The 22,233-nt window shown below is 53.5% G+C and overlaps 1 protein-coding gene across 2 annotated transcripts in view; it reads left to right on the top strand.

The window, feature by feature from the left end:
- The window catches only part of JADE2 (jade family PHD finger 2), an 86,844-nt gene that overhangs the window by 59,166 nt on the left and 5,445 nt on the right, over nucleotides 1-22,233 (top strand). Inside the window, exons 7-11 of one of the 2 annotated variants that reach the window (XM_054217880.1) lie at nucleotides 1,692-1,859; nucleotides 2,395-2,511; nucleotides 8,520-8,981; nucleotides 15,647-15,764; nucleotides 20,344-20,472. In XM_054217880.1, the coding sequence (XP_054073855.1) occupies nucleotides 1,692-1,859; nucleotides 2,395-2,511; nucleotides 8,520-8,981; nucleotides 15,647-15,764; nucleotides 20,344-20,472 (994 nt within the window). The remainder of the gene's footprint in view (nucleotides 1-1,691; nucleotides 1,860-2,394; nucleotides 2,512-8,519; nucleotides 8,982-15,646; nucleotides 15,765-20,343; nucleotides 20,473-22,233) is intronic. The other variant, XM_054217881.1, reaches the window with a different exon arrangement.

Below are 22,233 nucleotides of genomic sequence, written 5' to 3'. Positions count from 1 at the left end.
ACCTTTAAAGGCCATCTAGTCCAACCTCCCTGCAATGACCAGGGACATCTTCAACTCGATCGGGTTGCTAAAAGCCCCATCCAACCTGACCTTGAATGTTTCCAGGGCTGGGGCGTGTGCGACCTCTCTGGGCAACCGGGGCCGGGGGCTCACCACCCTCACAGCAAAGAATTTCTTCCCAATATCCAATCTAAATCTCCCTCTTTCAGTGTAAAACCGTTCCCCCTTGTCCCATGGCTCCCCTCCCTGATCCAGAGTCCCTCCCCAGCTTTCCTGGAGCCCCTTGAGGGACTGGAAGGGGCTCCAAGGTCTCCCCGGAGCCTTCTCTTCTCCAGGCTGAACCCCCCCAGCTCTCTCAGCCTGTCCTCACAGCAGAGGGGCTCCAGCCCTCCCAGCATCTCCGGGGCCTCCTCTGGCCCCGCTCCAACAGCTCCGTGTCCTTCTGCTGTTGGTGCCCCAGAGCTGGAGGCAGCACTGCAGGGGGGTCTCCCCAGAGCGGAGCAGAGGGGCAGAATCCCCCCCTCGCCCTGCTGCCCACTCTGCTGGGGATGCAGCCCAGGCTGTGGGGGGTTTCTGGGCTGCCAGCGCATGTTGCCGGCTCGTGTTGAGCTTCTCATCAACCAACACCCCCAAGTCCTTTTCTTCAGGGCTGCTCTCCATCCCTTCATCCCCAGCCTGGATTGTTACTGGGGTTGCCCCAGCTCACGTGCAGGACCCTGCACTTGGCCTCGTTGAACTTCATGAAGTTCACGTGGGCCCACTTCTCCACCCTGTCCAGGTCCCTCTGGATGACATCCCATCCCTCAGGTGTGTCAGACACACCACACAGCCTGGTGTCGTCCACAAACTTGCTGAGGGTGCAGTCAATCCCATTGTATGTCACTGATGAAGATACTGAACAGTACTGGTCCCAGTATGGACCCCTGAGGAACAGCACTTGTCACCAGTCTCCATCTGGACATTGAGCTGCTGACCACTTCCCTCTGGATGTGACCATCCAACCAATTCCTCATCCACCAAGCAGTCCACCCATCAAAGTCCTTCCTCCTTTAGATTTATTGTCCTTTAGACTTACTGTCCTTTATGGTTCCTCCCTTCTCATTTATATTCATGACTATTGGTTTCCCTTTTTTACCTTTCGGTAGTTATTTTCGCTTCCCCTTTAGGCTGCGTTGGGTGTGTAACCAGTGTGGCCATCTTTCTCAATTGTGGGGTTGTGGCTTTTCAGCCCTCAGCTACCTCAGAGGTTTTCTCCCCACGGCATCTCTTACTTCTCCGAGCTGTCATGGCTCTGGTAGCTGTTGAGGAACGGGCAGGAGATGAGTGGGCAGATGCCCACACCGCAGAGCTGCTGGTGGTGGGGGCTCTGATGGAGCGGCCTGGTTGCCCCCGCTGCCCAACCTGGAGCCAGGCGGGTGCTTGGCATGATACTCAGCACATTTGTAGACTTAGCCTTTAATTAAAAGCCAGGACATACTGACGTATGAGTATCCATGTGAAAATAGTGATGGTAGGAAGGAAGGAAGAACTTAACCTCGCTGTCTGTGATTGTGGAGCTGCTTTACATCTGTTTATTATCAGGATGCCCAGATGTGGTGGCCATAAGCCAACAGTAGTGTAAAAGGTATGAGCGAAGGAGGAGGCCCTGGGGGATGCTCTGGGACTAACCCTCCTCCCTGGTCTCTCTGCAGGCGTGCTACGGCATCCTGAAGGTCCCCATCGGGAGCTGGCTGTGCCGGACCTGCGCCCTCGGGGTCCAGCCCAAGTGTCTACTGTGCCCGAAGAGAGGGGGGGCGCTGAAGCCCACCCGGAGCGGGACGAAATGGGTCCACGTTAGCTGTGCCTTATGGATACCTGAAGTAAGATGTTTTCTAACCTCCTCTTGACAGTGCGGGTGGGCACGAGCCTGGTTTCAAGTCTCAAGTTTGAACATCTTGTTCATTAATGGTCTAAATGGCAAGTCCAGTTTGCCTCGTCAAGCCGTGCCGAAGTCAGAGCTGCGATGCCGGTTGGTCATCGGGCTGTGTATTTAATTAGCAGCCAAGGGGCACCCTCTTAAGGGAGGACAAAGAGGTGGGGTGCAAAGGCACAGAGGTGGGGGGCATTCACAGGACCTGCCTGGCCAGGGTAAAGCTTATTTCACGTGCCCATCTGAGATACACAGCAATGTCCAAATGAAGAATTAGTTCAGAGAAAACACATGATTTTTTTCCTTCCATTTCATCCAGATCTGTTTCCAGGTTTGGGGGTTTGGTTGTTTTTTCTCCATATTACGAGCGACCCTGAAAAACAACAAATAAATCCATCGCTCATTCAGACTGCCACAGACATCCCCCTGTAGGAGATTTGGGATGGTAACTGGTATTTACAGCTTGTCTTCTGTTTCGTGACCAGGTTAGCATTGGATGTCCTGAAAAAATGGAACCCATTACGAAGATCTCACATATCCCAGCAAGCAGATGGGCTTTGTCCTGCAGCCTTTGCAAGGAGTGCACTGGGACATGTATTCAGGTACGTGATGCGGTCCCAGAGAAACACAGAGCCCCCGGGGTTGTGTCTGTAATAGCCACTGGAGATTCTCAAGATGTTGGTGGACACGATCCAGCCAAGGCTTATTCCCGCTCTCAGTAAACCTAACGACAGGGAGCACGAGAGCCCATGAGACATCATCAGGTGTTGCTTGCAATCATTTAATGTATTGAGTGCTAGGAATCTAGATGAACTTTCTTTGCATAACGCAGTGATGTTGCTGTAGTGACACTAATTACCGGGACTGCAAATGACCTTGGTTTGAAATCAGGAGGCTCCAGCAGAAAGGCTTGGCATAGGAGCCAGGAAGGTGAGATCCTCATGAGATACGTAGCCCAAGTACGTCCCAAACCAGTGGGGGTTGGCTGGGAAGCCGTTCAGTTGGGGGAATATCGGGAAACCCCAGGATTAAGTGGTCCTCACTAGCCTGCTGGCTTGGAAAATAGAGTATTTACCGCATATTGCATTCCCACATTTTCTCCACACCTAAGCAGACTGCTGCAGCCATCTGCCTGCCTGCTCTCCCCGCAGCAGCAGCGTGCTGACGAGGGGATGAGACGTTCTCATTTCAGACCAAAAGCAGGACGCTCCGGGCTTTCCTATTCCAAAAGCGGGACAGAGTTCCCTGGGCCGTGGTGTCTTTTCCCAGAGAGCAAAGAGCAGAAGCTCCCATCCGAAGCGCAGCGTGCTCAGCGTGAGAGCACCTGGGGAGCTTTGCTGCTCGTCTGCATCCGATGATTCCCCCTGATTCCCACTGCTCTGCCAGTGTGATGTCCCTGGGGACAGGCTGGGGGATCTGCTGCTCCACAATGCCGGTGCCTCTTGCTTTCGTTGGCACACCAGGCATCGAAGCAGCCTCGGCACGCAGGGGGGGTTGGAATAGCCATTAAGCTTTGAAAAGCTGGGAGAAAGTTTTGGGTGTGTATCAATCCTGACTGATCAGCTCCTGTACAGCGACGGGAGCTGCACCTCGGAGGTCGGCGTAGGCAGCAGAGACTGCTGGGGACCAGAAATAGCTGGCTGGTTGCAGAAGGGAGATAGGAATAGGAGGTCTGCAGGTTCCGCTGCGTTTGTGCAACTGCCTTGGGTTTAATGCTTTAAAAGGGAGCTATTTAAAAGCAATCCCCTTAGCTTGAAGTGAAATCTCACAATACTTCTTTAAATCTCTAGCGTTGACTCACTTCTTTTTTGATGGCTCTGGGTGGATCTGCTTATTCACCCTGCCAGATGGAGATACTGTGTCATAACGGCAACCGCTTTCAAAGAACGGAAGGGCAGGGAAGGAGGCAAACAGGCTTGGCAGCATCAAAAAGAATTCAGCTTCTCACAGGCTTCATCCTCTTAGCGCCGGCATGGCACGGGAGCTGTGAGATCCCTGGGACTGGATGGATTTGCATTAAAGGTCACCTGAGATGGAACAGGAGTTTTATTGTCTCCTGTGCCGGCAGCTCACAGTTTATAAGTCTCCACAAGATTGTCACCAGAGCGTTTGCCGAGGCCACCCTAAGCACGCTCAGGATGGTTTGGCTTCAAGGAAAAGGGGGAGAAGGGGAAAAAAAAGCAGGCAGTGCCTTGTTTTAAGGATTTATGGGGTAAATCAGCGAGTTCACCCATAGATAAACAAACACGCTCGGTACTCATCAGCGGTACAGAGCTCTGTTTTGAAAGCTTATGTTTATGGAGCATATTTTTGATTACTGCCTGTTTATACAGGTGTAATCTAACTACTTTTGTCAGCGTTTCGGGTTTGTGACCCAGCTCTGAAAGGAGGAGGTTGTTTTCTGTTAAAGCGCTGAGCTTTTCTCCTTGGCAGGGGGAATCGGGTGCTCCAGGCGGGACAGGCCTGGGGAAGGAGGGATATTGCTTCCAGGAGGGTTTTTTTCCAAGAGACTGGTTCAAACTAGGCTTTGCCGAAATGGGAGGTGAATTCTGGAAGGCAAGTTGGAGGAGCAGAGGACCGTTATCCCAGAGGGACGCGGGGATGCTCGGAAGCAGCACCGCCGCTTAAGAAAACACCCACCTCGACCGCATTTGCAGAGACCAGGGTGAGGTGATTTTGCATAAGAACCTTTCCACATCGGAGTATTTTTCCCCGTCCAAATTTGACCCTCAAAAGGGAAAAAACCCCAGGGAAGCCTGAGGAAGGGCTCCCCACTGCTCTCCATGCCTCTGCCCTTGCTTTTCCAGTACAGAGCTGTGAACCCAGCGTAAGTCGGCGTGGCCATAGTTGAGCTGGAGCTCCTGGAGGCTGGGCAGGGATGCAGCCTTGGAGGCAGCTTTCCCCGGCTCCCCTTAAGGGGAAATCATGACTTCATGGCGGTTCTTGTGGTCAGGCATCAGGGGATGCCAAAGAGAGCTCAGCATCCAGCAGGAATTTCTCGTTTGCATTGCTGAGGTGGAAAAGAGAGTGCCAGGAGCCGGGCTCCGGCATCGCCCGAGTCCTGGCCACAGTTGCTTGGGACCCGGCTCCCTCCTCCCCAACTCCCTCCTCGCTTGTCAGAGCAACTGGAAGAGCTCACCAAGGCCTTTCAACGCAGCGCTAAATGCCAGCTCTCTGTTAGTTGCTGGCAGGCTTCTCCAAAGGGCATGATCTTCTGCTGTCATCATCTCCCAGCTTTCTTTTTGTTGTTGTTTTTTGGAGACAAAGCCCTGGGAAGTTGTCCTCCACCACTCACTCGTTCATTATCCCTCCTCTGCCCTCTGCTGCCAGCTCCCCTTGGGCTGCTCATGCCACCGGTCCCCATCCACTGGGATAACTGGTGTGGTGGTTCCCGGACCTGTCATCCGATTGTGCCTGGAGCCCTGAAAACTTACAGCTTGACATGGGGGGAAGAGCAGCGTGCGTGCACCGCGCAGCGCCCACACCGTTCTCAGCCCCGCATCCTCTGAGGGTGCCTGCGATGCTGAAGTCGCCTATTTCGGCTGAGAAGCGTTACCAGGATCCAGACCATCTGCGGTCACTAGAAAACACGTGGTGGTTTTTGTGAGGGCGCAGAAGTGTTGTGGCTGATGGCTTGGCCGGAGTTCAGCACCGGTAATTAATTTTTCCTTCCTGAGTTCCCCTCGCAGTTCTGTTGGAGGAGCCGCTTCCTTCCCCTCCGGCCCCAAACGGCAGCGGAGCAGCTCTGTAAAGCTGGTAAACTCCTTGGCAAATAAATTCATCCCTTTACTTCTTCCCAATAAGAGTGGTTTGAGGACTAATTAACAGCCCACGTTAATCTCTGGTGCGGTTTGCACCCTCTCTCTCGAAATTCTGTTTGGGGATGGATTTGCCTGGATAAGCAAAGTATGCTGAAATCCTTGAATGAAAGGTGCTGTCAGATAACGAAGCACGGTCGATAATGAAGCAGACTCGGGGACCACACCAGTCTTTTGAGCCTGGTTTATTCTGCGTGGCAGATCCCTCCCTCCCTCACAGAACAGCTTCGTTCCAGCGCCGTTCTGGGGTGGATCAATATGTTTTTATTGTCAGTTTATGCAAGGTCCTTGGGTAACTGCGGCCGACCAGGTACCTTTCTTCATTGCCCTGTCAGCTGAGCTGCCTAATTATTTTCTGTTCACATTTTGGGCACGGTTTCTGACAAGTACCACTTGCCATCTGTCGGAGGAGAGATCCAGGATGGGTGTCATTCCATTTGCTTTATTCCTAAAGTGGAGCGATGGTCGTTCCTGTTGGCGGGACGTTGTCCTGGCAGAAGCCACAGCCGTTTTGCTGATGCCATTATTAGCACTGGTGACAGAAACAGGAGGGAGGGGACATCGCTGCGTGGCTTTCCTTAGCTCGCATAGTTCATCGATGGCGATGAGTCCTCCGTGTCCGCTTTCTCTGCCATAGATCTTTGTGTCCGTAACAGCGCAAAAGGATGCTGTAGGTTGAAGCACCCCAAGCTGTTACAACAGAACAGCCAGGATGGAGCACATCAGGAGTACATCGAGAGTATATCAGGAGTACATCAAGAGTATATCAGGAGTACATCAGGAGCTCCGTAGCTCCGTACAGTGCCATTACCGTCTTGGCCACCAAAGAAAAAAGCTCAATCACAGACACCTCCAGCTGGCAAAGGCCTCCAGCCTGGAAGCTCGTCCCACCTCCTTGCATTAACGCTTGCCCCATGGCTGCGGGAGCGAGCGCCTGCGCTGTAAAAGCCAGTGCCTGATGATACTGCCTGCACCAAGGAAATCGGGGCGCTGCAAGTCAGGCTGGGCTCCCTCCGTCCCTCCTTCTTTACGAGAAATAAATACTTGAGAACGGACCCGGTGTTTGTGCCACGTGGGTGGCTGGGACAGGCCTTGTCCCCTGGGATGGCCATGGCAGGAACCCGCTGCCCACCCCGGATTTTGCACGCTAGCAGCTATTTTCGCGAGCGATTTCAGGCTGGCATTAGGACACATTTAAAGAGGGTAAGTGGGGCGGTAGGAGTTAATAATCTTCTTGCGTTTGGTGCCTGCAGGAGTTAGTGCCCAGCATGGCTGGCCGGAGCCGTGGCAGGGGCTGCATCCAGCTCTTCCCGCTGGTTTCAGAGGCTTTGGAGCAGGGCCTGGAGAGCCCTGGAAGTAGAGGACTTGGACACTGCTTGCCTACGCTTTTCTTGGCCCTGGCAAGAAAGCAAGTCTCTCGCTTTCATAAGCAGCAGCGGGTTCATAAACAAAGTCAAGGGAAAATAGCTAAAAGCAGCAATGTCAAAAGTTCACACGCTGGGTGACTGAGCAAGAATTCAGGGCTGAGGGGACGAAGATAAAAAACCATAAAACTTCTGTTCCTCAACTACTACCAGAATATTTTTATATTTTTTTCTCTTTTTGAGAATTAAAGTGCAGCAAAGCCCCAGTAAAACTCTGCAGCATCCCAAATACTTTGTCATCAACATCCAGGAAATTTCCCGTGCCTCCGCCTGGTCCTTCAGGCCACGACTGCATCTTCATCCCCTACGAGAACAAGTCTTCTATAAACGCTGAAATACGGTGCCTACAGTAATAGGCCACTTAAAGTGTCTCATTATTGCAGTTTAACTGGTCATTAGCAGCTGGAATAGACTGATTTCTTATGGGTTGTGGTTGAAATAATTACCTGGCACTCTGAGCCATTAAAAACCAGTTAATGAGTAGAGGGGGAGAAGGTACTGTCGTGGACACGGGCACAGCACTGGCTGGTGGGGGGTGGTGCTCTGTAGGAAACCAGGCTGAGATTTGTTGCCTGTGGGATCCAAAGTCGTTTAAGCATGAGATGAGGGAAATCGTTAAAAAATTAATCTGATACAAATCTGACAACAGTCTGGCCACTGTACTAGTTCTAAAAAGTCCGTTTTGTGAAGTTTTCCTCTGTATATGTTGAGTTGCCTTTTTTTTTTTTTTTTCTTATTTTTTAATGGAGCTATTAGAGGCCGTATGATTTCCAGAGGAGAAATGCATCGTGCTCCGGGAGCGTTGGCTGCTTCTGAGATACCACATTCACTCATAAACCTTGACGTGTTCTGTATGCTTTCACTAAAAATGGCAGATTAGCTTTAGATGCAGTAACAGAGTGGAGGAGTTTAAGGGTGAAATACAGGTGAAAACTTCTCCATCAGGAGAAATCCATTGCCAGTCTTTGAGCATCCCATCGGCCCGTGCTGGTGTCTATGGCTGTTGACATGTCTTTTTGGAAGAACCACTGAAAGCTCCTGTTGATGGTAGGTGAAAGATGAGCAGGGCCTGTCACAGAGGAGGATTAAAGCAGGTAAGATGGGAAGGTGCTCGCTGATATTTGGTCAACCTTGGGTTTCTTCTGCTTGGGTTTATGGTGTCTGGCTCATGGCTGTGTAAGACTTGGGCAATACAGGTGTTCCTCCATAAGGAGTGCCTGTAGTTCAGCATCCATCTCTTCGTGGTAGGTGTTGTCTCTCAGATGGGTGTCACAGCTTTTGTAGTAAGCCTTGTGGTCCAGTTGCTAAGCAGCTCCCCCACCGATGATGCTTTGGCCTGGCCGTTAAGCCCTGTCCTTCTACCCGCAGTGCTCCATGCCCGCCTGCGTCACCGCGTTCCACGTCACCTGCGCCTTCGACCACAACCTCGACATGCGGACTATTCTAGCAGACAACGATGAAGTGAAGTTCAAGTCCTTCTGCCTTGAGCACAGCACCGGTGCCACCAAGCTGCCCGAGGAGGCACGGACAGAGCCCGACCAAGCCCAGCTGGACTTGGAGAAGGTCACGCTGCGGAAGCAGAAGCTCCAGCAGCTGGAGGAGGACTTCTATGAACTCGTGAAGCCTTCGGAGGTGGCGGAGAACCTTGACTTAAGCGAATCACTGGTGGATTTTGTCTACCAGTACTGGAAGCTGAAGAGGAAAGCAAATTCCAACAAACCGCTGCTGACACCAAAAACAGATGAGGTGGACAACTTGGCCCAGCAAGAACAGGATGTTCTCTACCGACGCTTAAAGCTCTTCATGCACCTCAGGCAAGACCTGGAGAGGGTGAGTACAGCTTTTCCTTCAATGGTGTACCCAGATGCTCCATCAGGGCTGCTTTAATGTGTGCTGGCGCCTGCAGACAGAACGAGCCCTGTTCCCTCTTGACTCAGTTCAACTCCCCTAACAGTTGCATCCCTTCAGCTAGAGCGTTATTCAGGAGATGAGGAGCACATACTCATCTCCCCACTTCCCCTTATCCCCAGGCGAGCCTTTTGAAATGTGGTGGATCACATGGACCATCCAGTCGGCTCCGGTGCTCAGCATGTGCGTGTCATCGCTGCCAAAATGCTGACACTGATGAAATAAGTTAGTGGTGGTCTCAGCCGGGGGTTCAAAAGAGCAAATGTCTGCGGGGAGAGGTGCATCGGCGGGACCGGGTGGCTGGGAGGCAGATGATGCTGCAGCTTCTATCCACTATATCTTAATAGTCTCAAACCACAAAATTATCCTGTGCTGCCCCTCAGATGCTTTCCAGCAGCAAAGCACAGGAACACTTAATTTATTTACTTACTTTAAACATCAAAGACGAGGGAATGGCAGGAGTGAGATGCAGGGCCAGCGGGACTGGGCATTCCCTGCCCTGCCGCAGCCGAAAGTGGGTCGGCTCCTCAGGGAGCTGCCAGCGGAGGCAGAGCCGTGCCGGAGGATGGAGCTGGGGGAGGTAGGCAGGGGATGGAGCCGGAGGATGCAGGCGTCCGCAGCTCCCCGTGGCACAGGGCATCCTTGCGCAGGGGAGGGACCAGCCGCCACCACAGCAGCTTTTTGGGGGAGCAGCGGTGCCAAAGCGATGCCGGAGCCCCCCCGGGCTGCACTCGCTGCAGCACCACGCTGCCTGCCCGCGGATTTGGCTGCCATGGCTGCAGGGAGGGAAGGAGCAGGGACGGGGCAGAGGCAGGCTGGAGTGGAGGAGGAGGGGCGGCGAAGGCGAGAGGCAGCGAGGGGAGGAAGCCCAGGGGAAGAAGCACAGCGCCCAGCGTGAGACTGCAGGGAGGGGATGGGCACTGTTGCTGTGGGGGGACACGGGCACAGCACGGGGACAGGCAGGGCAGGGCTGCGGAGCCTGGCATGCAGGGGCCAAGCTCCCAATCCTCCCCTGCTTAAAACCCGAGCCCTGTCTGGTTCCCCCTCTCCTGCTCCTGCCAGAGGGGTGAATCCATGGCTCCTCCTTGGGTCCCTTCTTGACAGCACACCCGGGGTGCAAAAACCATGGGAGGGCTCAGGATGTCGCTGGGGGCAGGCAAGGAAACAGGAAAGCAGGAAAATAACATTGCTTTGACACAGTGGAGGTGGTGCTCTGGTGCCCTGAGCCGGGGGCTGAGGGTGCTGCAGGGGATGTGCTGCTCCCTGGGAGGCGAAGGTGGCGGTGATGCTGCCCCTGCCTGCCCCTGCCTCTCCCTGCCTGCCCTTGGCTGCCCCTGAACCCTCTCTCCAAAAGCTGCTGTGGGTCTGCGGCATAATTTAACCCATGGGGAGGAAGGCAGCACGGGTGAGCACTGTGTTCGTGCCCAGCTGGGGTTTCAGCTCTGGACCAGCCCCCCCATGCCCCTTGCTGCACCCACCTCCCCGCCTGGGTCTTGGAGCCTAAGAGCCTTCTCCTGTGTGAAGGCAATTGGATTTCAAGTTACTGGTCTCTTTTCTGTGGCCCTGTCAGCCTTCATCCCCGTGGGCATCATTGCCATCGCTCTGCCAGCCTGTCCCTCCTTTGCTCCTGCCTTTGCTGCATCGTTCCCGTCGCTGTGTTGGGCTGGGCTGGTGCCACCCTTAAGGGGTCTCCAGCACCAAGTGGGCAACAGGCTGCCGTTGCCGGATCCGGGAAGTTCAGCTCACTTTTTTCCCCTCATCTGCTTCTCTATATTGTAAATCTAAACCAGGCTGCTCTTCCTCCCTCTGCTTCCACGTGCTCCCGGCCTGACTTCCCTGGCTGCAGGGAGCCACTGCACATCGCTGGGCACAGCGCTTTGCGCCGGGAGCTGCCTCATTCAAAGTCAACGGCACGGCAGCTTCTCTTTGATTTCTTTGTGTCAAAACTACGGGTTTTACCAGATTTCTCATTTTCCGGAGTTGCCTCCAGGCTTCGTGGGGTCATTCCCCCATTCAGCCTTTGCTTGGCAGCTCCCTGCCAGGTTTCCCGGCCTGGCCCTGGAAAAGCTGTTTGTTTGCTCTTCTTCCAAGAAGGGGAACAATAAACACTGGCCGGATCAAAGTCCAGTGCTCAGATGGGTGATAGGGTTTTAAATCCCACAGCTGCCAGTGCATCCCAGATCCCGTCTGCCGGCGCTGTTCACAGCCGCCCCGTTTCCCTTGAAAATAGTGAGGCATCACATCAAATAGGGGTGGGAGAAGAGCAGCCTGGAGGGGTGGCCTTCAAAGGGTGTCCATGAGGCATCGTGTTGCTATTTTAGTGTTTCCAGCAATTAATCTGGCAGGGATGGTTGTGATTTCAGGGGCCGATAATGGTATCTGGATCCGGGAGCTGGGGAGGCAGGAGTGGCAGGGCAGATGAAGCGGGGGGAGCCGGGATGATGGCGTTTCCCTCTGCCAGCTCTGAACCGCTGTCATTTCTATACTTCAGAGCATCAGCAAATTAAAGCTATTGCCTGGGAATCCTAATACAGTCCCCCCATTTTCTTTTTGACCTTTTTTAACCTTCTCCCCTCCCCTCCCCTCCCCTCCCCTCCCCTCCCCTCCCCTCCCCTCCCCTCTCCTCTCCTCCCCTCTCCTCTCCTCTCCTCCTTTCTCCTTTCTCCTTCCCTTTTCCCTTTCCCTTTCTTTTTTTTTCCCAAAAGAGCTTTTTCCAAGGGCTGGTTGTTTGAATTAGCTTTAACAAAAAAACAATTAGTTCCCAGTCTTTCATACCAGCGTCTAAGCTTGGCTTGGGGAAGCGGCGCTGGGTGGTGTTTAGCTGTGTAAGCATGTGTAAATACCAGCAGTCTCCAAGCAGAGTACAAGGAATGTTTTCTTCCAGGAATATCAAATCATAGAGAAGAGATACCGCCCAGACACTTGGAGATGCAGGTTGCCAGAGGCAGTTGTTTTCCTCATAAAGAAATTTTAGTTTGATGTTTTCTCCCATCCAGAACCAAAAAAAAAAAAGAGAATGTAGTGAAATATACAGCATAGAGCTCGCTGCTTTGTATTTGCAGCCAGGAGATTCAACAACAAAAAAAAAAAGAAAAAGAGCAGCTTTTTCTCCTATATACCTAAGTGTCTCTGAATTGTCCTTAGGTAAGATCGATGCCATTAGGGGATGCCACAGTCGTCCTGCTGCCGTCACAGCCTTTGGTGGCAGACACTGGGTGAGCGTGGGACGAGGTCCTGGCTTGCTCCATCACTGTGAGGGGCACAAAGGCTCCCGACCCTGGAAGGACAGTCCCCCAAGCCTGGAAATACCCCAGCCTTCCTCTGTACAGAGGCGTTGGAGGATGAGGAGGGGGAGGAAGCGGAGACATCAGGGTCACACCTGAGCGTGGACATGCCCACGCACATCACTGCCCGTGCCTCCACTCAGGCCACCTCCTCCGTCCCTTATTGCAGGCAGTTTTGCTCTTTCACGGCATCAGGAAGCGGAGTAAACGCTGTCAAATCCTGTTAGCAGCCATTAGTGTTTTCTGTTTCGTAGCCGAAACCCTCCGTTTCCTCCAAAAGCCTCGATGCCCGCCGCAGCCATGGCGACAGAGCCCGGCTCTCCGGCCACCCTTACGCGGGGCTGGCAAAAAATGTGACGCTGAAATTCGTCACCAGGCGGATGCCAGCGGGTATCACACACGTGTCGGGGCTGCTGGGGGCGGGGGGGTATCAGCAACCCTGTGTGACGAGCAGGGTTTAACCGCTGCTGCTGTAGCATTTGTGCCTTGTGCTTTGCCGTTTGCACTTAGGGCTTCCCTCTTGGTTAATAAAATTTCCTGCGCCGGGAGCAAATGCACCAGCGGTTTGCAGGGAGAGGCGGAGCAAGCAGGAGAAGCGCGGAGGGGAGGATGCTGGCCAGATCCGAGGCAGGGGAGCCACACCGGTACGTGGCTACTGGGCCAGCATCACCTGGGTACTTTGCTGTATTTTCTATCCTACGTGCTGGCATTTGCTTTAGGGCAACAGGTAGTTTTGTGAGGCTCTGACGTCCAGCACATCGGTAGCCTCATACCTGCAGCTCCGTCCCGGCTGTGCCCCTTCCCTGCCCTGGCTGTGGGAAGAGTGTTGCGTGAAAGGGGCAAAGCGGTTTTGGCAGAAAATAAACCCCCTTGTGTTCTAACACTCCTCACCAAGGTGGGAGGCCAGGTTCGGCTAGATTTAAATTCTGAGCGATGTCCAATTCAGGGCTATCAGTCCAATCACGTTTAATATGTATTAAACTATTACGATTTGGATACACTAATAGTGGACTGCACCTTCGGTCTAGTCGTGCTCCTGAACTAGCACGGCCACTCTTGAGTCTTTGGTCGCGTTCAGTGAGAAACCAAAACGACTAGCTACTTTAAAAGTGCAGTTTATTTAAACAACGGGTATACAGGTTCTTAGGATTGCCGGTGATAAATACACTGTCTGCAAAGCACGTGCAAATGAAAGTATACAAAACGCGTGACAAAGTTATAAACAATACAGCCTGGCTATAAATGTAGGAAAAAGATTCTCTAGAGAAATTTCTAAGTTTCCCAAGAAAGCACTTGGTATAATCAGAGTCTTACCCAAAGGCGTCCCTATGGGGGGAAGAGAGGCTCAGCCCGTCGGCTGATCCCGGAAATCAGTGATGTAATTCTTTGCAATGGTGTTTTCCCTGGGTATCCCCCCTCTCTCAGGCTATTTTTATACTATTTTTTATCTTCAAGGTGGAGTTTGAGTGACTTTAGTCATACATACTTTTATTATGATTGGTGTAAAATTCTCTCGCTTCACAATTAAAGGTGCAGTTTAGGAGAAGCTCAGGGCGCAGGCTCAAGAAGGAGCGGTCGCACCTTGGAGGCGGGTAGCCTTCGGGATGGAGGTGTGTTTTGGTATTATAATGACATTACAATGAGCAAAGTTCACGCAGAGGACAGCATTTCATCAAAATTTGACAAAATGTTGCCTCCGAGTATGGAGCGGGCAGCTAATCGGCAGCTTATCTGTTTCATGGTATCATCCCATTCCCGTATCTGCTATATATCATAAGGTAAAGCCGCGGAATAATTGCATCCCGTCCCGTACCTCGTGTAGCTTGACAAGCATCCTTATCAGGGAACCACAGGGGTTGTGTTCTTTGTGCCAGCTGCGGCTGTTTTCTACCTCATAAGCCTCTTGATTTTATACTTTTCCTTAATGTGTGAACAATGCTGTACTTTTGTATTTTTAGCCAACTTAGTAATTATTCCACAAAGAGCATCTCTCCCTCCTTGTAAAAGGAGCAGTTTGTGGGTAAGAGCTGGTGTATTGACCCGGGACACCGAGGTACCTCTTAGCATTTGGCATTTTTTTGCGCAGGTTTCTGTCTCTGGTGCGAACAGGGCACGTGTGTGGTGCCACTGCTGGGTTGCGTGAGGCTGGGATGCTCGGGGCTCTGTGTGTCTGCTGGGCCTCTCCGTAACTATATTATAACGCCGCTTCTACAGCATCTTCCCTTCCGAGGCTTTCCAAACCCTTTAGAGACATTAACTTCTTCATATAGGTCTGTGAGAATTAACAGGAGGTTCAAACAGCATTCTGTGTCCGCACCATTGCCGTGCCTGGGTACGATCACAAAATAATTTTCCTGTTTCTCCTGGCTCTGTTCCCCTTTTGTGCATCTTGGTCACTTTGTGTTTATTAACAGCAGAGTTAAAGGATGTGCTGCAACGAGTACTGAAGGTTAACCCTGACGGTTCGGAGCAGCCGAGCAGCGCGCTCGGCCCCGTTTGACACCCCACTGTGTTATTCGGGCTGAATTTGTGGCCTCAAAAGCACCGACGGCAAAGTGCAAACCCTGCCTGTGAATCCAGGCCAGCGATGGGAGAAGTTAAAGATCAACTTGCTTATCGTTTGTGTTCACAACAAGACAGGAGAGAGGGGGAGAGAGACCTGTCCCCCTGCCTGGGGAGGGTTTTGGACCCAGGGCTGCCCCAGCCCCCCCGGGCAGGATGGTCCCAGTTCGCTGCTGCCCCAAGCTCTGGGAGCAGTGGTGGCCGAGCTGTGCCCCGTGCCGGGACAGAGGCTGCAGGAGCCGCGGTTGGGGTTTCCAAGGTGGCTGCTGTGGTTCGGGGTGGGGGGGTTCGGTGTGGCCGGCGTGTGCAGGGCTTTCCAGGGAGACCTGGTGCCACAGAGGGACGTGCTGGTGGCATAACCCAAGGCATGTTTCTGGAGATACCATGCTCCTTACGGCTTTAATACGCTCAGTGAGTGTGCTGGAGAAGCCGACCAGCCCTCCTCATATCCCCCCATGGGGTCCTGGCTGTCGGAGCCAGAACATTTAGGCTTTGAATCATCCACTGCATGGTTTCGTCCCATACATACTACTCAGTTTCGATCAGGAGCCCTCAACCCTAGTCCTGGCGCATCCGAAGAGCCCTGGTGGGAGTTTTGGTGTGGCGCGGATGATGGTGAGATGAAGAGGACCGAGACCCAGGGAGCAGGGATTTCCCCGGGCGGCAGAAGCAGCCACGCAGCTTGAGGGGACCCGCTTCGAGCCCTGCCTAATCCAGACGCTGTTTCTTGTGTTTCTGTAGGTTAGAAATCTCTGTTACATGGTGACGAGACGGGAGAAAATGAAACACACCATTTGTAAACTCCAGGAGCAGATCTTCCATCTCCAGATGAAGCTTATTGAGAAAGATCTTTACCCAGGTCAGTACCGCTTACCAGAGCTTCTTCTCCCAAACGTTCTCCCTGCCGTCCTCTGAAGCCATGCCCAAGCCTCAGCCCCCACCCCAAGGCAACCAGAGCTGCCCCCTCCCCTGCCGTCTTACTTAAGCACGGTCCGTGTGTTGACTCTTTGCCCATCTCCAGTTTTCTTCAGAAATGCACAGTAAAGCCATACCCCAGGTGACCGGAGTGTTGAAGCGCCTTGTTTACACAGATCCCTCTCCATCCTCCTCTCCCCAGGAATCGGTCAGAAAGACCGAGGTTTGGTTAGGTGGTGATGCTAAGGCAGCGTTTTGGTGACTTTTGTGGAGCAGGAGCCGTTTGGGAGGAGATGGCAGATCCTGGGCACGGGGCTGCAGACGCCGGGGCTGGTCTGGGGCAGCTGGCTCCCTGGCACGGGCCAGCAGCCCTCGCGCTGGACTCGTTGCAGATGCCTTTGGCTTCGTCAAGAATGAGAGGTTAAGCTGCTGGTGGGGTGTCTGTTGCTCCTAGAGACCAGCTGCTTTAGCTCTGGTCGGCTGCGGTTCCTCTGCCCCCCATCCCTATTAGTGAGGAACGTCATGCCACTGCATGCAAAGCCTCTGGCCCTTTTTTTTAAGGGGCTGAAATAAAGTTGATACCCTTCTGTCCTTTTTTTTTTTTTTTTTCCCTTTTGCACAAGTGGTGCCGGAGCCCACAGCTCCTGCTCCCTCCTCCTTTCCCATCGGTGGCAGCTCAGACCAAAGCCTGTGGCTGCAGAACAGTTTTTCCAACAGCAGCATCTGGCGCTTTGGCAGGCTCTTCCGACGGTTGTTGTGTTTGTGGCTTTGGAGTTGCGTTTGAAGCCATCACATGGTTGGGGTTTCTTCAGGAACCGTCTGGGCTGAGCTTTCTTTGACAAAAGTTTCCTTTGACTGAAGTTTTGGAGGCTGGGAAATGCGTACGTTGGGATGTTTGTGACTCCGAGCCTCTGCAAATTCCTCTCAATGGCTGGAGCCGGGCGGCAGTGTGGGGCAGGAGTGGCCGGGACCCCAGGGATTGCTCCGGGGAGATGTGGGTCCTGTAAGTCTCAGTCCCCATGACACAGATCAGTGACACTGCGTTGCTCCATATGTCCTCGCTGAACCAGATATACGAGATACATGAGCTATATGAGGCTCAGATATATGAGGCTCTGAGCAACCTGATCTAGTTGAAGATGTCCCTGCTCACTGCAGGGGGGTTGGACTAGATGACCTTTAAAGGTCCCTTCCAACCCAACACATTCTATGGGTCACCAGCCTGGGCACACACCAGGTGGTGTTCCTGGCTGTTCCCGCCCCATGGTGGTGCTCCCGGCAGTGATGCTGCTGGAGGGAGCTCCAGCTTGGGAATACTGGCTGGATAAAAGACAAGAGCAGCAAACTCAGCTCCTGACGGCAGATGCCATGCGCTGTTGCCACCGAGCTGTGAGGGTTTTGGGGGGATCACAGGGACCTCGTGATGCCCTTCAGTGCAGCTGGGAGAACCTGGTTTAGCATTTGCAGCTCTCAGAAGGAGACGGGCGCGGGGTAGTTTGCCAGGAAAGCTTTTTGAGCTCACCTCCCTCACAAAGGGGGTGTTGGATGGTTGGAAATGCCCCTGGGGACCTGCGTTCCCCAAGATGTCCTGGGGAGTCTGACCGCCGGTGCTTGCCTGACCCTGGCTGTATTGCAACGACGGGGTGGGAGTCGGCAGCTCCTGCCGGGACCCTCCCCAGTGGGAAGGGATGGCAGCTGGCAGGAGGGAGATGTGCCGGCGCTGTGCCATTGCCCTTCCGGAAAATGTTACGCGTGTACTCAGGGGAAAGCACGACTGCCATTATCATCATGTTTGCTCTGCCTAAAGGTGAGTGATAGAGACAAACCCGCGGTGAGAGGGTGACTGGGGCGGCGATGGGTGTGCAGGCGGGGGGGTTGCTTCGTACGTTTTGATGCACATGTTCTTCTGTCCTGCCCCAAATGGTTGGCGTTTGCCAGTTCATCTTCTGCTCTGACCTGACCGAGCTGAGCTGCTCGTCTCTCCCAGGATGGGCATTTTGGTTGAGCTGCTGCCAGGGAAGGGGCCCGGCTGTGGGAATTTGGTCCTGGGATCTCCAGGTGGTTTGGGCATCTGGGTCCTTCCCATGCCGGGAGGACATGAGGGATCCAAGTGCTTTTTGGCATCGATGCATAGGGTCTCCCAAGCTCGGGAGGAATTCCCTTGCCAGGATATAGCATCAGGCCATAAATTGCGATCCCAAAGGTGGGAAGAGGGGCTGGCCCGGTTAGCTGTGACAGCCATAGTGCTGGCCAGACTATGACACAGCGTCGGTAGGTGCCTCCTCCCAGTGCAGCTCGTGGTCCTCCCGCTGCCCTCCAGGTCCTGCCCGATGGCAGGAGCGAGTGCTGGGGCTGGCGGCAGCACAGCACGGAGGGGCGGCCGGTGGAAGGAGCTCAGAGAAGGGCTCAGCCTCCGTCTGCCCTTCCCGCGGCAGCTGCACGGCCGTGCCCATGCCATTCCCGCGTGGCAGCGCGCAGCAGAGCCACGGAAAGCAGCGCTGTCTCTATTTTCTCCCTCAGCCCCTAGCTGTTGCATCATGGTCCCGTTCCAAACACGCACCATCGTAGACCCTGATGCTGCCAAGTGCTCCCAACGCCCCACGCGTTTGCTAAGCCGTGCCGTGCCAGTTGATGGCACTTAGAGATAAAGACACTTGGGACCAAAGCTATGGATAACTCATTACTGCGTTTTCCATCATTACGAAGCGCTGACTGATTTGAAAGCGGGGGGACGGTTCCTGGAGCATCCCCTCGGCACACCTCCCGACCGGGCTGCCCTGGGGTTTCTTGGAGAAAGGAAGAAGTCTCTGTTATTTTGCCTGGATGAGGCCAGTTTTTAATTGCTGTGACGGTAGTCATCGACCAAAATCTGTTGGGGTTATTCCAAAGATGGGTTTGGCACAAAGTTTTTTTTGGAATGGCTCCCGCATAAAACTCAGAAGTGGAAGGGTTTATTTTTCTCGCTGACAAATGATCATTTAAGCAGGAGATTTTAAATAAAATTAGTGAGAACTGCCTGTGTAAAATGAACCCACCTCTCTCCCCTGTATTTTTCTTGTATGGAGTGGAAAGTAAACACTGTCTGGCTTTGAAATACGGCTACTATTTTGACAGGTTCCTCTTCAAAAAGTCCTGCTCGGGTTTCTCTTTAGCCACATTGCACTGTCTAAACGAAGTCAGATTCTTATTTTGTAAGCGAAGTGAAAAATGCGTCTGCCTGCCTCCAGTTCTTTGGCAGGAACGTAGCAAATACCAATTTTCCTTTGGCTTTTCTTTCGTCCAGCGGGTCGTTTGGTCAGGAGGGATTCCTGGGGCTGTAAATCCTCTGTTCATCCCGACTCGGGCAGGTGCGATGCGAATTCCCTCCCCTTCTCGCCTGGTACATTTCCACTGCCGCGGCAAGGGGGGAGCGGAGGTTATTCCCTGGCACCCGTCCTGTCCACGGCCTCTCTGCTGAGGCTGTTTGCAGGTCGCTGCTGGACGACACAATAAACCAATTCCTCTCTTAAAATCACTGCTCCGAGAGCTGCACAGCTTGCGCAGGTTCAATGTGCCAGACTCGGAAAAAACGCGTGTCTCGCCTCCACTTCGTCAGCTACCCACATTTTGGTGTAAGGGCAGTATCTTTCCCCCTCTGAAAATTAATAGAAGTTTTAGCGTGGAGTTCTGCGGGAGAGTGACCTAATGGAGTAAGTAAAAACTGTTGGAAGTATTTTGCTTGGCAATAGAAGTCGTACTTTTATAGGGTATTTGTCCTGTTTACCCAAGAGGGATAAACCCAGTAGAAGTTCAAAGCCGTTTAGGAAATACTGATTTTTAGCTGAACGTCTGCATAGCTAAGAGTTATATCCCTGGCTTTCCATAGGCAGTGCTGGTCATCTTTCCTACTCCATTTACGTATGCTCAATACACTGCTTAAATTTTATAGCTTTGGGGGTTTTTTTATCCCCGCATAGTATGAGTATGAGCAGTTACTATCGCCGAAAGGTCAAATCAAATCAAAGCTTGCTTTAAAACACTGCTGGTAGCATTGCTGTCAAACATGCTTTGTGGCTGAATTCCTCCAGGAGATGCTCTTGGCGGTGATGCGTGACACACCGCCGGGTTTGGAGGTCCCCATGTCTCCTGCAAGGTGTCAAAGCAGGCTTCGGGGTTATTCCCTTCTGCTGCTGCCGCGGGTCCTCACCCCAAAGCCCAGCTCCAGGAGGACACGTCGGTGGCTGTAGGGTCTCCAACGAGTCCCCTGCCTTCAGTGGGACTGCTCCTGCGCTCACACTAAGCTCATGCCCAAGGCCCAAACCTCTTTTTTATATTACCTACGGGATTCAGATTTTCTTAATATATAGAGACCTTAGCCTACAGTTGGCCAAAAGGTGGCCGCTGCTCTCCCTTTGGCTTGGAATTGTTCGGAGCTCTGGGCCAGGTCTCCACCACAGGGGTGTGCCCCAGGGGAACTTGCTCACCGCAGCATCCCTGATGCCTCGTCTCACACGGAGTTTTCCTTTTTTTCTAAAAAATGCCAGAACAAACGGGGAAGAAGACAAAGGGTAAGAAAAGTGACCTGAGAAGGAAAGGAAGAGATGGTAGAAAAAATAGTCCTGAGAAGAAAGAGAAAAGGAAATCAGTCAACGAAACTGTGTTGGGACAACTGGGTAAGTCTGATTTTATGGGCGCAGAGTTGACCCGTGCCGCTGGAGGCTCCTTGCTTTGGGGAGCGGGGTTAAGAGTCCCAGCCCCAGATCCCTCCTGCATGTAGACTGTGGAGTTACACCCGAGGCCGTGGGAGCCTCTTCCATCTCTCCCCTGTGGGCATCAGCCTGAATTACCGAGGTCCTGCAGGAGAGACCATGTCGTAGACGTGGTCCCTGGTGGGGCAGGGGGTGTAAAATGCTCCCCTGCAGCCCCAGGGGATTGGGACGCTGTCTTACAAACCCTGTGATGTGCTGCTGAAGCCTGATTTCGCTTTGCGGTGATAAAATCAGACTTACCCGCCCCGCAGTAGGGCTGATCCCCCGCGACTTCTGCGCTGTGCACCGATGGTGAATGCAGCGCGTGGGCCGTGCGCTTCCATGGCGTATGTTATCCAGGACCATACAGTCGTGCTGGTTGTGCCAGTGTCCAGGAGCATCCAGGAGGCAGGCACAAAGCGTGGCCGGGCTCTTGAATTTGCTTGGGGGGCGAGGAGATGCAGGCTGGCTCTGCGGATGCTTCACGCACCTCCGGCTCTTCCCCATCAGCGGCTCGGCAGCAGACGGGGCTGGGGTGGGAAGTAAAAAAAAAAACAAAACCCATAACAAAACAGTCTTGTTTGACATGATCCTTGACAATTGTATCTGGTTTTTACACGGAATTGGGTTTTTGTTCGACTTCCTCCAGCGCTGTCACCTCCCCCAGCATGCGGGGCTGGAGGTGATGAGTTTGCACGTGCTCAGCTGCCCCACGGGTGCACCGGTCCCGTGGGGCTCTCGGACAGTCTAGGGGTGCTATAAAACCCTCCGGGGGGTACAGAGAGTTCCTGTGGGAGGTCTGGGGGTCTGGGCCACCCTGCCTTGCTCTGCTTTGCCCATTGCTCGCCCCAACTCTGCTGTTTTCCGTTCATCTCCCAGCTGTTGGGATTTAGGCAGGAGCCCCTTTGGAAACGGGGTGTTTGCACTCATCCTGTGTTCTCAGCTAAAGACACTTCGGATTTTCTGGGCAAATTCCGTCAAATGATGGAGGGCTGGGGTGTCTCCAAGAAAAGCTGCACTGCTGCGAGCCTGGGAAACCTAGCAGATGGCCCAAAGTTTCTTGTGGGTCAAAGATGACCCACAAAGATGACCAGCATTTTGTGACCTCCTGGGTTTTTTAAGGGCTTGGAGCATCGCTTGGGGCCGCAGTCACTGGGGTCGGGCTGGGGGAAGGTGACCTTGGCAGTGCCCTTGCCAGCAAGACCGTGGGCTGTTCAGTGCCTGGGTACCACGCGATGCCCTAAGTTCATCCCTGCGCCGCGTCCCCTCCCCTGCACTGGGCTGCTGCCAGGGTGGGGGGTGTCTTCTCCAAAAGGACCATGGTGACCTGCCAGGAGGTGCAGGACGGCCACTTTGACAGTGTCACCTCCGAGGGGGGATCCGACCTCCTCGGAACAGACTTCCCCAGTGCCACCCTTGAGCAGCCCTGGCTTTGCGCAGGGTGTTTTGTTCGCCCCCCCTGCGGTGGTCGCTCATGGCGCAGTGTGGAGGTGCGGGGTCACATCCCGTATCGCTGCCGACGGGAGGGTGATGCAAAGCTGTTACCCGAGACCAGCAAACACTGCGGCCGTGTCACCCTGCCCGCGCCACTGCTCTTTCCTGCTTCTGTTGCTGGGCTGAGGGCTTTAAAAGGAAAGTTCTTACCTGAAATCAAAAATAGAACCTCATTTTTCCTCCGTCCATAAA

This window comes from Rissa tridactyla, chromosome 11 (genome assembly GCF_028500815.1).
Source record: "Rissa tridactyla isolate bRisTri1 chromosome 11, bRisTri1.patW.cur.20221130, whole genome shotgun sequence".
NCBI lineage: Eukaryota > Metazoa > Chordata > Aves > Charadriiformes > Laridae > Rissa > Rissa tridactyla.
Note: the sequence above shows the minus strand (reverse complement) of the source record. Positions and strands in the feature narration are given on the sequence as shown.